The sequence below is a fragment of the Arabidopsis thaliana genome, chromosome 4, assembly GCF_000001735.4.
Source record: "Arabidopsis thaliana chromosome 4, partial sequence".
NCBI lineage: Eukaryota > Viridiplantae > Streptophyta > Magnoliopsida > Brassicales > Brassicaceae > Arabidopsis > Arabidopsis thaliana.
This window is the reverse complement of record NC_003075.7, coordinates 4,997,338-5,011,199: the sequence shown is the minus strand read 5'-3', so window position 1 is coordinate 5,011,199 and position 13,862 is coordinate 4,997,338. Positions and strand designations below refer to the sequence as shown.

Genomic DNA, 13,862 nt, shown 5'->3' with positions numbered 1-13,862 from the left:
CGCATAAGTATACGTTGGTTAGGTTTTGATTAGAACTGCTAGGCATATGAATTTGGTTAGAATGATCAAGGCAATAGAATAGAGAATGTTGGGAGTTCCTACGTTTCAAACGTCTGGGGAGTTGATATATCCTCATTTTTACCGGTTTTATCTATGTTTTAGGAATAGGTTTTAGAGTCAATTTGTTATTTTTAGAGTATTTTCTAGTTCTTTTACAGGTCTTTACATGTTTGGGATTCATTTGGAGATAATAGAGCATTCAGAAGGAAAACAGAGAACTAATGCTGCAGAAGAAATCCGAAGACTAAAAATCGCGTAGGTGTCGAACGACACCACCCCTGGTGTCGAGCGACACCAATACCTGACGGCAATTCGAAGACGCAACTTATTGAAGTTTTAAAGATTTCCAAATTCGCCCCAGAACTTTCCCTTATTTCTAAAGAAGGCCCATCACGTTTTACGTCAGCTTCATGCACCTTTGATTCATTAACCTTCAGAGTTGTTTTCTTCCATCTCCGCCCCTTACACGTTTATGAGGTGGTCGATGGATATCATTGGACCATTGCATAAGTCAACTCGGGGTGTGCAATATCTTTTGGTTTTGACGGATTACTTCTCAAAGTGGATTAAAGCTGAAGCTTACGTTAATATTAAGGATTCGGCTATGAAAACTTTCATATGCAAGAATATCATATGTCGACATAGTGTCCCATACGAGATAGTCACCGACAACGAACCACAGTTCATTTCGCACGAATTCGAGGCCTTTTGTTTGGATTAGGGAATTAAAAGTTAGTTACTCCACTCTGCATTATCCGCAAGGAAATGGACAAGCCAAAGCTGCAAACAAGACAATTATGAGCAATCTTAAGAAACACTTGAATCATTTAAAAGGAGGATGGTACGATGAGCTCCAACCCGTTTTGTAGGCTTATCGCACGACTCCTAGGTGGTCTACTGGGGATCGAGACTCAATTTTCTTTGGTGTACGGGATGGAGGCAGTGGTCCCGGCCGAACTAAATGTTCCCGGACTTCGGCAAACAGAAGCACTGCATATTACTTGTTCTAAGTATCCATTCGTCAGCATTTTAGTATCATATCACCACTGTTTCATACCATTTCACATAATTTGTCATCACTTTGCATGTTTAGGATAGTTTTGCATGCATATTGCATATTTGTGTTGTTTTAAGGTTATTTGGAGCTGCTGGTGAGCTAATTGAAAGAAGTGGATCTGAACCAATCAACATACTCGACCACGAGGTCGAGTAGTGTCATCTTGGCTTTCCTGAAGTACTCGGTCACGACCTTCGCAGCTATCCACTCGACCACTACATTCTTACCCACCACGACCCCTTGGTCGAGTAGCAGTCATCACAGTTTCTCACCACCACTCGACCGCCTGGTCGAGTAACACCATCTCCACTTTTCGCCATTCACTCGATCACTGCCACTCGACCCCAGGGTCGAGTACCACCATTCACTCTCACTCTCTTTCTCACTCTACCACCAAGTCGAGTTCTACCATCATCCACCACTCGACTTGATACTCGACTGCCAGCTTTAGAGTCTTCTCTATTCCGCACTAACCCAGACATTCGAGCATAAGGAAGAGATGAAGGCTCCAGCTCATCACTCGACCCATCACTCAAGTACTAGGGTCGACTACTGTTCTTAATCCATCCCAATACTCTGCCGTTTTGAATATTAGGGTTTTGGAATATTTTGCTATATGTAGGATGTATCTTTTATTCTCGAGACTAAGTTTTATTCTGCAGCAGTTTGTGTTCTTGACATTTTGTAATCCAGATTTCTGTTAATCTATTCAATATTTTCTTTTCATTTCGTTTACTAAGTTGTTCATCCTGTTATCATCTTGTTATTACTCTGTTGTTATGATGTTTTCATACATGTCATCGTTTATTTTATCTGTAATGAAGTCGGAGTAGTGACTATGTTTCTGAGGATGGGTTAGAGTAGCTTAAAATCCTTGGTTTGCTAGGCGGTTGAGTTTGATTTATATATCCCTTCTGGATTAGTTATTCTTAATGCAAATTGCTTTCTGATCAACTGGAATTTGGGCCCAGACATTTCCGCACCCAAAAAGTGTTCGACGAAATGTCTGAACCACTAATTCCAGTGATACGTGGCTTTGTACCAAGGTATTGATTACAAGGAGCATTTTTGCTTTAACTTGTTGATTCATAATGCCTGTTAGGTTAGCACATGTCAATGGCGATTGAGTCTGGGACTAGTTTAACTTGAGGATCTTTGTTGCGGTGGCACTTAGATTTGGTTATTGAACTTGTTGTGTAAAGACAATGTATTGTGCATGTCAATCACATGTAGATTAAGGAAACTTAGCTACTCAATTACCCCATGCTCTTGAATTTCTATTCCATTTGATTTCTTTGCTTAAATTGCTATCATTTACTTGTTTTTATTGCCTCATGTTTAGTTTTTGCATTTTTCGCCTGTTATCACTCTGACACTTGACCACCCAATTGTCTGGCAACAGACTGTGCAATCGAGTACTCCTGTTACATTCTCTGTCTGGTTTGCTAGGTGGTCGAGTGTTTTCATTGTTTCTGCTTGAATTTCTGTTTCGTGCATGTTCATTTAGGACTATTAGAAACTCAAAACCTGTTATTGCTTGGCTTGACTCTGTGAAATCTGATTGCATCTTGATTGATAGCATTACACCCATTTGAATTGACAACCTAAAATACTACAACGACATGATTAGTGTTTTAGGATAATTGATTTTAAAAACATATCATCAATTCGCTAGATACCATCAATGAAAGACAGATCAAGCTTTGATACGAATCCAAATCTATCAGCAGGCAGAAGCTCGATATTATAATGCTAAGATTAAAAGCAGACCTTTCTTTGTAGGAGCTTATGTCCTGAAACGAGTCTTCGACAATACAAGGGAGGACAAAGGAGGCAAGCTCGAGATTAATTGGGAAGGACCTTACATCGTCACCGAAGTGGTCCGGAACGGCGTTTATAGGTTAAAGGACTTGGAAGACAGACCAGTCCAGCGGCCTTGGAAAGTGGTCAATTTGAAGAAATTTTATGTTTAGTAACATGCATTTTATTTGTGATGTACATGAACTATGATGTGGCTTGATCCCGCAATCTGTACGTAGGCAGCTCGGAAACAAGTTCAACTACTAATACAAATTAGTTTTATTGATAAAGAAGTTTGACTGTGCGAACATACGCGGAAAAAGAGTTCGACTGTGCGAACATACAAAGCAGAAAAACAAAACAACGATTATTCAAAGATAAGCATGAAAGGCGAAGGATGGCACATTTCTAATTATGATATCCTTCTTGATGAGCAGAACACCTGAACTCCAGATCCGGCTAGGTCAAGAACTCGCATCATATAACCCGGGATGTCTGCGAATTCAGAAATTCCAAGTTTGAGCCAATCTCCGAGATGAGATGTAAGGGTATGGAGGTCCCTTCAGATCTTGGTAATCCTGCGCCCCATCTGGTGAACCTTTTTCCGAAGCTTCCTCCTCTCGAGTGTGAATTTCTGGTGTCAAACTGTGAGCTTCATGACGAACGCCATCGTGAGCTCTTGGTCCCGTTCTGGAAGGCCTTTGATCAAAGCACATGGAGTTTGGATTTGAGATCGGAAGAAACCTGGAGATGGAGAGGGTCCTCTTTCTGGCTCATTTGGGATATCTCCATCCATCATACCGACAATAGAAAAATTTGGCATAGATTCCGAGCACCAAAGGTTGAAATCCATATCTGCAAAAGAGGGAAAGATGGAAAATAAGACAAGGTTAGAGCAATAATTTATAGGAGCAACGTATCCCTCAAAATCCATTTTTTTCCATCCTAGAATGGAGCGATTCGAGGGAGAATTTATGTTGTCCAGCTAATCATGCCTTTAAATTTGTAATCGAGAATATACCAAATTAAAAGGTAGTAAAAGTTTTCCATAAATAAAAATGGGTTGAAGCCCGTTACGAGTTCAACCGAAGTAAAAGCGAGTTAAAATAAAAAACATTAGTTCGGGGACATTTTTGGAAGAGGCTCAGGAACAGACTCCTTCATCGCTGGTTCAGCATTCGAAGTGGACGTTTCGTTCTTATCATCCAACTTGGGCTTGGTTTTGACGTGTTTCCAGGTGTTGCTGTCTTCTCCTTCATCATCATCTTCGCTTTCAGAAGGGATCACTTCACCCGACGCAGACGCAGGTCCTGAACTTGACTTCAACTGCGGAGGTACATCCGAAGCATGGTCGGGATCTTGGCTACAGAATCGAAGTTCCTCCACTCCCATTGAAAGGGATCGCTTTCCAGAGCCCTCACATTCCTTTCCACACAAGCGATGCGCGCCTCAAGCATCTGCCTCTTAAGACCCGAGCGCTGCCTCTCATCGCACATGCGGTGGTGTTTATCGATAACCTAACATGGAAAACATGTGAAAATAGGGAGAGAGTAAAAGAGTCTTCAAAGAGAGCGGTTACCGACCTTATCCACGAAATCTTACGCCTCTTTCTTATCCTTCAGAGGAAAGTGGAAGGCAACATGTGGGAACAAAACACCGGACAATTCAAAACCGTCGCAGGACAGGAACAATTGGCTGACCAGCTCGAGAGGGCAAATTGTGGACGCGCCTTCTCTCTCCATCTTTGAAGTATCATAGAGGGAAATTTCAGAAATAATGTTTGGAGGGAGTTAAGTTGACTAGAGTTTCTTATTTATAGGGGCTTAGGGTTACCTTGGAACCAGAAGCTCAATAATGGTGGCGTGTCAGAATGGATTAAACCATTTTTAGAAATCGAGAAAGTAAAATTATTGCCTTAATGGCGTGTAGTTTTTACTATTTTCGAAAAACAAAAAAGAAAAAGCAATCGTCACATTAAAGATAATGGCCCATTAATGTCGAATAAAACAATCAAGGTCTAGGCCCTTACATTTACCGAATTGACTAAGTGGGGAACTCGTGTTAAGTCGAGCTCAGTTCTCGCATTTTATGAGGAAGGTCTAATCAACCTAAATTCTCAAAGCCTAACCACAAGGTCAATTTCTAAGAGTGTGGACTTTGCAAACCCGCATAACAACTGAGAAACCCTCTATGGAATAAAAATTGAAAGGTTTAAAAGCCTCCTCAAGCAAACAGCTTGTTCAAGAAATTGAGCCTCCATAGGCAAAAACTAACTTTTCAAGAAATTTAAAATAGGCTTTTAAAATATTTGGGACATGCCCCAGTTTAAAGTGGTCACAGCCACTACGAATCAGTTGCCATCTCGAATTCTTTCAGCTACGAAAGGATCTTTAATGAGCTTTTGTTCGGCTGAAGGTTCATGAGCGGTTTCTAAAACATTCTCATCATTCAAGACCATCACCGGATCGTTGTTCACAATCAAAGGCACCTTTGGTTGGATAGAGTTGTATTTGATGGTTGGGATCAGTGTGATAGGCACCCCGGCCTAAGAAGAAATATTCAAATCAATTAAGAGCGTAAAATACACAAATAATAAGTCTTGAAAGTAGAAAAACTCACAACCCAATCAAGTCCCGTTTCACCTAATGGGGGTGACTCGGTGAAAAATTCTTCGTAAAGTTGAGGATCAAAGGGTGAAGCAGGGAAAGCCGCAAGACGTTCTTTTTTGTCTTTCAAAGTGGCATTCAGCTTGGATCTCTCTTGCTCCTCAAGAAAATCGTCATCATGAGTCTAATCCAACTAGAGTAGGTTGCTCTTATACTCCTTGATGTCCGATTCGAGCTGCGATTGAGCCTTCTCAGTTTGAATAAAGCGGATGGCCCCCTCGATCAGCTCCATTCCGTGATCTTTAACCTCTTTTCTAGCCTTCGAGGCTGACTTTGCCAATTCGGAATCCCTTAGCCTGACAAGCGCCTTGTATTTGAAGTCGAGCTCGACGAGTTGGTTGTTCGAAGCATCGACAGCCAATTCGGATTAACAGAGTCTGTCTTGAACACCCAATAGTTCATTCTAAAGGCTGTCATATCCACCATACTAGGCTTGCACTTCCTCAATTCGACACCACCTAGGTGTCGCTCGACACCAAAGAGGATATAGAGCTGCAACTATTGCAAATGGACGTGCTATTCAACTTGATGACTACAACACGCCAGATATGTTCTATGCTAGTCATTCCAGCTATTCTACTCACCAAGCCCACCCTCCACCCACTTCTACGAGTATGATGGAATACATGCTATAATAGATTCTCAAGAGCCAAGTGATGACGAATGAAAGGATTGATGGTCTGTATGATGATATACAAGACTTGAATGCTCGATTCAACAAAGAGGATGTTATTGTAGTTCAGTCAAGGAGTGAAATTCAGCACCAGACCTCTGAGAAACCCCACACGACTGCTTGCGACACTTATTTACATAACCACTCAACACCAAGTCTCAGTGTTGACCAACACGACCTTGGTGTCAATCGACACTCATCAGGAACAGACCATGATTCAACGTTTGAAGGAGCGAAATCGAGCAAGCTCAACACCAAAGCGTCAACAACAGATGATAGTGTCAATGAACAATGGATTGATGTTGAGATAGCTATGTTCATGGTACAAGCAAGCAACCACAAGACGCAGCTGACGAAGCAGTTGATGGGAATCATCTGCAGCAATGGTGTTGATCAACACCACCACCTGTGTCGATCGACACCCCACAAAGGCTGAGTCGGAGTTCCTTATTAGAGCTGGTTTTCGTGTTGAGTTCACTGGTGATACTCCAGGCACTACAGTCACGTCACCCACTGCACATATACTCCTTGATCCACTTCCGAAACGGCAAAGATACTCATCTCCTCCTCTTAAACCTCCAGATATCATCAATAAGACTTTGAATTTTCCAGAAATTGTTTTACAGTTAAGCAAGCCACGAGTTTCTCGTCGAGCGATTTTTCTTTCTTTTGATGATTGTCTAGGTAAAAGGAGTAGACCACCCATACCTTTGTCCTGCCCTGCTGAACTTCCTCACTTCCAAGTTAGACCGCACACACTGGCTGCTTATACGCCACCTTGTATGATGCGAGGTTCTACTACAAAGTTTTGCTTCCACCATCTGATCCACCTGTTCCTCAAACTCCATCAAAGTCAAGCTATTGACTCTAAACAAGCGTTTAGTGGGAGGCAGCCCAATAGTATGATTTTCCTTTTATTTTTCTTTTATTTTTCTCGCTTACCCCGGATTTGAATGCTACTAGGGACAGTGACGTTTAAGTTTGGGGATAGTGACGTTTAAGTCTGTGGGAGGCGCTTACTAACTACATTTTACTTTTTGCGTCTTATTCTTACTCTTATTTTCTCTTTTTGAGTCGTTTTATTGAGTCAAATTTGGTTATGAACAATGATCTCTATTTCTTTAGTTTATTACCTCGTTGATTAATGCTGCAAGTTTGACTCAATCCGACTATTGGAAAACCCAAATGGCAAACCGACAGACTTGAGGATATCTTGGTTTCCAACACAATCCATTTAGGCTGGAGCTAATCTCACTGCTCTTCCTTTTACCTCATCAAAACGGTTAGTGTTCATAGAACTTGACTCCTTGTTCATACATGATGTTGAGACCTACGTGAAAAAAAAAAAGTATTCCTCTCCCCTTATTAAAAAAAAGAAAGAAAGCAAGAGATTGATATGGTTTTTGGTAGTGTATAGAGGTAGGAATGTTTTCCATGGTCCCATTATTATACATTATTAGGAATGATCAATTACGAAGGTTGGAAATATGTCGAGGATGTCAATCCACTATGCGAGTTCCCCTTTGTTTACTCTCTAAAAAGAATAAGTCTAGGAGAGAGAAATAATACCAAAAAAAGTAATATAAAGAATGGTCGATTTATCATGGTATAGTACATGAATGAGTCTCGAAGGTTCTCGAATATTAGCTTGCTTGATGAGACCCAACAATGAAAGGCTGTTGGCTATACTTGTTGATAGGGGGCAGAAGCTACAAACTGTGAAAAGGGGAGGCTCTGTTTTCGGATAGCAAAACAGAGGGGATGAAACATGACAGGGGAAGAGAGGGAATGAGAGATGGTAGTGATAATGGATGATGAATGCGAATCAGAGAGTCGAGCTCGTCACGTAGGGTGCAAATCCTCCTTGCAAGGCCTTTTACAAAGCTCTTAAACATTCGTTTTTGTTAAATCAATATAAAAACTGAGTTACAAAGATTCTATTTAAAGAACTGAGAAGATAACGACTAAAACGTGATAACACCAAATCAAAGAAGACTAATCCTAATAACGATTTAAAGTTATCAAAACTGAAAAAGAATAAAGATAAACCAACACTTGCAATCGATGAAGTCGCAAACGTGAGGCCCACATAATGAAGATTTGATGCCCAAATATCAAATGATGCGCTGCATCAAGTCTCCCCGGGTGAGAGAGGATTCGACCCCGAATCCAACGGCTCATTGTCGCCACGGAAAGAAGACAAATACTTGACGTTGAAGACGTCCGATGTACGCATATGGTCCAGAAGTCGCAGACGATAAGCATTGGCATTGATGCGTTCTAGCACTTCAACAAGACCTATCTTTCGAGACTTGAGCTTGTTGTACTCTCGTACTGGCAATCTATCCTTGGTGATGACTACCCAAACTAAATCTCCAGGTTGAAAAATCAACTCCCTTTGCGTATGATATGCAGTTGTCTTATACTTTAACGTTGCTATCTCCCAATTAAGTTTGGCTTGACGATGAACCTCCTGCAACTCTGTAACAAAATCAATCGCCTGTCCATGAAAGTGTAGTAAGATCCAAGGGGCAGCGAGGAATCAGTCCATAAACCACACGAAATGGTGAAAACCCCAAATTTTGATTAGAGGCATGATTGTGGGCGAATTCCGCTTGACAAAGCTTCACATCCCAACTCTTGATATTGTCACCCACCAAGCACCTTAACAAACCACCAAGGGTGCGATTAGTAACTTCGGTTTGTCTATCACTCTTCCGGTGATACGCAGAGCTCATGTCAAGATTCGTTCGCAGCAACTTCCAAAGTGATCGCCAAAAGTGACTCAGAAAACGTGTGTCACGGTCCGACACAATTGAAAGCGGTAAAACATGTAGACGATAGATTTCATGAAAGAAAAGAGTAGCCACACTACTTGCATCTGTCGTCTTCTTGCAGGGGATAAAATGTTCCATCTTCGAAAAGCGATCCACCACAACAAAAATGGAATCATGACCTCTTTGAGTTCGTGGAAGGCCCAAAATGAAGTCCATGCTTGTGTCGGTCCAAGGCAGTGTAGGTAAATGCCAGCATTAAAAGGTTTCCCTTTGGTTTGTTGACACAAACGACAGTGTTCCACAAATCTCTCTACATCGCGGCGTAACGTTGGCCAAAAATATAATGCGGTGACAAGTTGCAATGTTCGATCTCTCCCAACATGACCTTCATTGTGTAGTTCACCAATAATTTGAAGACGCAGGCTGCACGCTGGTACACACACGCAAACCCTTGAACAAGAAGCCATCTTGAATTGAAAATTCAGAGAGAAGTCACTGCTCTATACCCGGGAACAGTTGCATGTATCGATGCTAGGTGAGTATGGCGTCGGCTGAGGGCGTCTACAACGCGATTGAGAGTGCCAGCCTTGTGACGAATGGAAAACGTGAATTATTGGAGATAAGCAATCCACGATGCGTGTCGAGACGATACCTTAGTGTAACGCACGTGTCCCGAGTTCATAAAGAGGCTGGTTTGTTTTAGGGAAAAACTAGTTCAGGGTCGAGAAATAGACCAAAAGACTTAGTCGGAAGAACGAGAAAGTTCAAGCTGAACCAGCTAGGTGAGCTGGACAAGCTGGATGAACTAGCTAGCTAAGCTAGGTGAACTAAACCAGCTGGAAGAGTAGCTAGCTCAGCTAGGTGAGCTGACCGATAGCTCGAATGGGCTCGGTGAGCTGATTGAGTACTAACCCAGGTGGATGGTCTAGTCAGCTGACACTCGAGCTGGTGGACTGTGGTAGATCAAGGGTGAAGAGGTGTCTCGGCCAAAATGTGTAAGGTCGAGCGGTTACCAACGAACGGTTGCATCGTCCAAGGGTGGAATTGGTCGAACAGCTACGATTGGAAAGGTGCAACACTTCAGAAGGGTGCAAGGAACGGATGTGATGCGTCGGGAAGCATCCATTCGCCCATATATAAGGGAGGACGCCCAAGGCCTTTAGGAGATCAACCACACATCACAAATAGTCCAAACACACCACGAAGTTGTTGGTCGGAAAGAGGGTACGGCTCGGCTAGTATAACTCGATCGAACTGATGTGCATGCTACCTCCCGGTCCAACGGTTTGATGGAGTTTAGCGGATGGATGGGGTAGACCGATCGTCTTAGAGACGAATCGGATCTGGTAGACCGATCATTGGACAGACGAATCGGATCTAACGAGGAGACGGATCGGACAAGACCGGGAATGGTGTTCGAGGAAGCATAAGGAGAAGTGCATCCAAATACACCAAAAGGTCGCCCATGGATGGAATCTTACCGGTAAAAGGAAGAAATCACCAAGAATGGGTAAGGAACGTGATTCACCCTATAGGATCAATATCGCGGCCGCCTTCATGTATCTATCTCCTCAACCATTGTAAAACCGATCAGAGAACGATAAGACCAAAGGGTGACTCGACGGATAACCAACGGGAAAGTCTACGGTGGGAACCGATGGACAAAACGGATGTTGGACTCGCGAGCAAACGTAAGGTCGACGGAAAAAGGATTTAATGGGCTAGCCTACTATGATCCGATGGATGAGTCCACGGGCCCTTAGGTGTGATAAGGATATCGTTCGGATTGTATGGATGGATCGATAAACCGGAAGCTTTAACGACCACCATGGACCATACGGGTAACGGTTAGTAAACCATGGGCGGTTGTAGTGTTAAAGGACCGGATCGGAAACATGGATGGTTCGATAAGCCGAAGCCTCGATCGTCCACCATTAAACCGAAGGGACGTACATTTGGAGGACAGATGGACCAATAAGTCAAGAGCTTGATTCAGCCATCGTGAACCAATGGAATCATACGATCCCCAATCTCTATCTTAGGACTTAGACCAGTGGGGTAGGTTGGTTGTATGGCTAAGTAACGATAGGGATTGGTTCATCAATGCACGATCGGATATGAATCGTTGAACGAATGGAATAAGGCGACAAACGGGCTAAGGAATCATGACCAATATGTATCAGATATGGAAAAGTTCAAGAAACAGCTTATGGAGTTATTTGAGAAAGGTTTTGTTCTATCTAGTTCATTTTCTTAAGGTGCACCTATATTGTTTGTGAAAAAGAAGGATGGTAGTATGAGGTTATGTATTGTCTACCGACAGTTGAATCAAGTGACAATAAAAGAACAAGTATCTTAGGACTTAGACCAGTGGGGTAGGATGGTAGGATTGATGATCTACTTGATCAACTTCAAGGAGCAAGTTGGTTTCTAGATTGATTACGACATGTCTATCATCAAGTGCGAATACAGGATTGTCATATATTTCTAAGACAACGTTTGAGACCAAATATGGACATTTTGAGTTTGTGGATGCATTTTGGTTAACTAATGCTCTAGCTATATTCATGGATTTGATGAATAGAGTATTTAGACCGCACTTTGAAAAATTTGTTATAGTGTTCATCGATAATATTTTGGTGTATTCAAAGAGTTAAGAAGAACATGTTGAACACTTGAGATTGATACTTCAGAGATTGAAAAAAGAGCAGTTGAAAGGTATTGTTGTAGATCCTGCTAAAGTCGATGTAGCAACTAAGTGGAAGCAACTAAGCAATTCTTTTTAGAGATTCGCAGTTTTCTGGGTTGGCAGTATATTACTGAAGGTTATAAGAGAATTTTTCTCGAATTGTTAAATCACTCGCATAATTGCTTTGCCAATGAACTAAATTTGTTTGGAGTGTCTAATGAGTAGAGCTTTGGAGCACTAAAGAAAAGGGTGATATTGCAGAATTTGTATCAGAGTGTTCGGTATGCAAGCATGAAAAAAATTGAGCATCAGAAGCCTAGTGGTAAACTGCAAATGTTACCTATTCTACAGTATAAATGGGATAGAGATTCTATTGATTTTGTTGCAGGGCTTCCAGGGTCCCAAAAAGGAAATGACTCGATTTGGATAATAGTAGATTGACTCTCTTAATCACCCCATTTTCTACCAGTAAAGAAGACATTCTCTTCATGCCGACTAGGAGAGATCTACGTGCGAGAAATTGTGAGGTGGCATGATGTCGTGAGTAGCATTGTTTCTTGCCATGATTGAAAGTTTACTTCACATTTTTGGTATAGCTTACATCAGGCATTGGATAAGCGACTAAAATCTATGGTTATCATCATGAGTCAAATGGGCAGTCTGAGAAGAATATTCAAACATTAGAGGATATGTTAAGATCATGTGTTTTGGATAGTGATCAAGCATGGGAGAGATCGTTGTCAATGGTTAAGTTGCTTATAATATTAGCTTCCATGCAAGTATTGGTATTGTACCATACTAGGATCTGAACGGTAGGCCATGTTATATACCTCTATGTTCGGTAGAAGTTGGAGAAACTATTGTAATTTGCCATGAATTAGTTTTGGAAATCATTGAAAAGTTGTGCTAATCAGAGATAGGATTAAATCTGCCCAAAACTATCAAAAGAGTTATGCAGATCGTTGAAGACGTGATTTGGAATTTCAGGTTGGTGGTAAAGTGTTTATTAAAGTTCAACATATGAAGGTAAGTTCTGAACTGGATAGTCAGGAAAGTTAAAGTTGCGCTGTATAGGCCCTTGTATGAATCTCAAGCGTGTTGGAAGTGTAGCTTATCGCTTAGAATTACCTCTAGAGTTGAGGCATGTGCGTAAAGTTCTTTTCACGTATCGATGTTAAGGAAGTATCACCATGACCATTCTCAAGTTGTGAACTTTGAACCTCTAGAAAGTCAAGAAGACATGAGTTATAAAGAATAATAGTCAATTCGGATATTAGAGACTAGAGTGAAAGAGTTCAGGAGAAAAACTTTTGGGACTTGAATATAAAAGGTGAGTAACTTAAGTGCGTAAGAAGCAACATGGTAGTTGAAGTCTACTAGAATCTCTGAATTATAAGCCTTGAAATGTATCACATCTCCTTCAGGTTGATCTCTGAATTCGAGGACGAATTCTTTTAAGGATGGTGGAATTGTAACACCCCAAATTTGAAAAACAGAAAAAGTTATATTTTGGGTTAAGTTGATCATTTAAAAACTGTATGACTTCAGGAAGATTTCTGATTGATTCAAAAGTCCAAGGCAAAATCTCTAAATAAAGAAAGGTTAAGCGACTAAACTCCAAAAACGAAAAAAATGAGGGCAACTCGGGTTCATCGTTCCGAAATCAGAGGGATATATCGTGCCGATTACATAGTCAATTGGAGGTTTTGACGAGATTTCAAGACCTTTCTTCATCAACTTCGATTTGATTATTTTTGGGCAACTTGTGATCGAATTTTGTTGTGAGTTAGGTTGATCGTGCTTCTCCATATTAGAGCTTTAGTTTTGGGTTGTATTCAGCTTTGGTACAAGAGTTTGGTAAGCCTCATCTTCTTCCTTATTCAAATTTTATCCGTGGAAGTGAGTTTCAAGCTCTTTAATGGTGGATTTCGTTTCAGGAAGAATTAAAACTTGATCTATACCTTGTTAGAAAGTTCTCTTCAATATGTAACCAACGCCGCTGAGAATTCACCAAACAGAAGTCGAAAACGATCGGAATCTGATTGGTAAATATTTTGATTTGTTGATTCATAGTTAAATCGGGATTTATTTAAGCCGGTTTTAAGGTTTTATAACCGGTTCTGGAATGTTATGTCTATGG

General features: G+C 41.3%; 1 protein-coding gene and 4 pseudogenes across 5 annotated transcripts; 2 read left to right on the top strand and 3 right to left on the bottom strand.

Annotated features, from left to right (window-relative positions):
• Window positions 1–461: 461 nt before the first annotated feature.
• AT4G08099 lies at window positions 462–3,087 on the top strand (annotated as a pseudogene; the record flags this gene model as incomplete). The annotated part of the gene is made up of 1 exon: window positions 462–3,087.
• A 946-nt stretch (window positions 3,088–4,033) lies between these two features.
• Window positions 4,034–4,659, bottom strand: AT4G08098 (annotated as a pseudogene). Its single transcript has 2 exons — window positions 4,520–4,659; window positions 4,034–4,434 (listed from the first exon to the last, which is right to left on the bottom strand).
• Window positions 4,660–5,267: 608 nt separating this feature from the next.
• On the bottom strand, window positions 5,268–7,104 carry AT4G08097 (uncharacterized protein; the record flags this gene model as incomplete). The annotated part of the gene is made up of 9 exons (NM_148282.1): window positions 5,268–5,462; window positions 5,537–5,672; window positions 5,739–5,873; window positions 5,939–6,025; window positions 6,097–6,177; window positions 6,399–6,503; window positions 6,583–6,662; window positions 6,744–6,825; window positions 6,965–7,104. The coding sequence occupies 9 exons, from the start codon at window positions 7,102–7,104 to the stop codon at window positions 5,268–5,270; spliced, it is 1,041 nt and encodes a 346-aa protein (NP_680648.1).
• Window positions 7,105–8,257: 1,153 nt separating this feature from the next.
• AT4G08096 lies at window positions 8,258–9,715 on the bottom strand (annotated as a pseudogene; the record flags this gene model as incomplete). Its single annotated transcript has 1 exon — window positions 8,258–9,715.
• On the top strand, window positions 9,658–13,140 carry AT4G08095 (annotated as a pseudogene; the record flags this gene model as incomplete). The annotated part of the gene is made up of 1 exon: window positions 9,658–13,140.
• Between the last annotated feature and the right edge of the window lie 722 nt (window positions 13,141–13,862).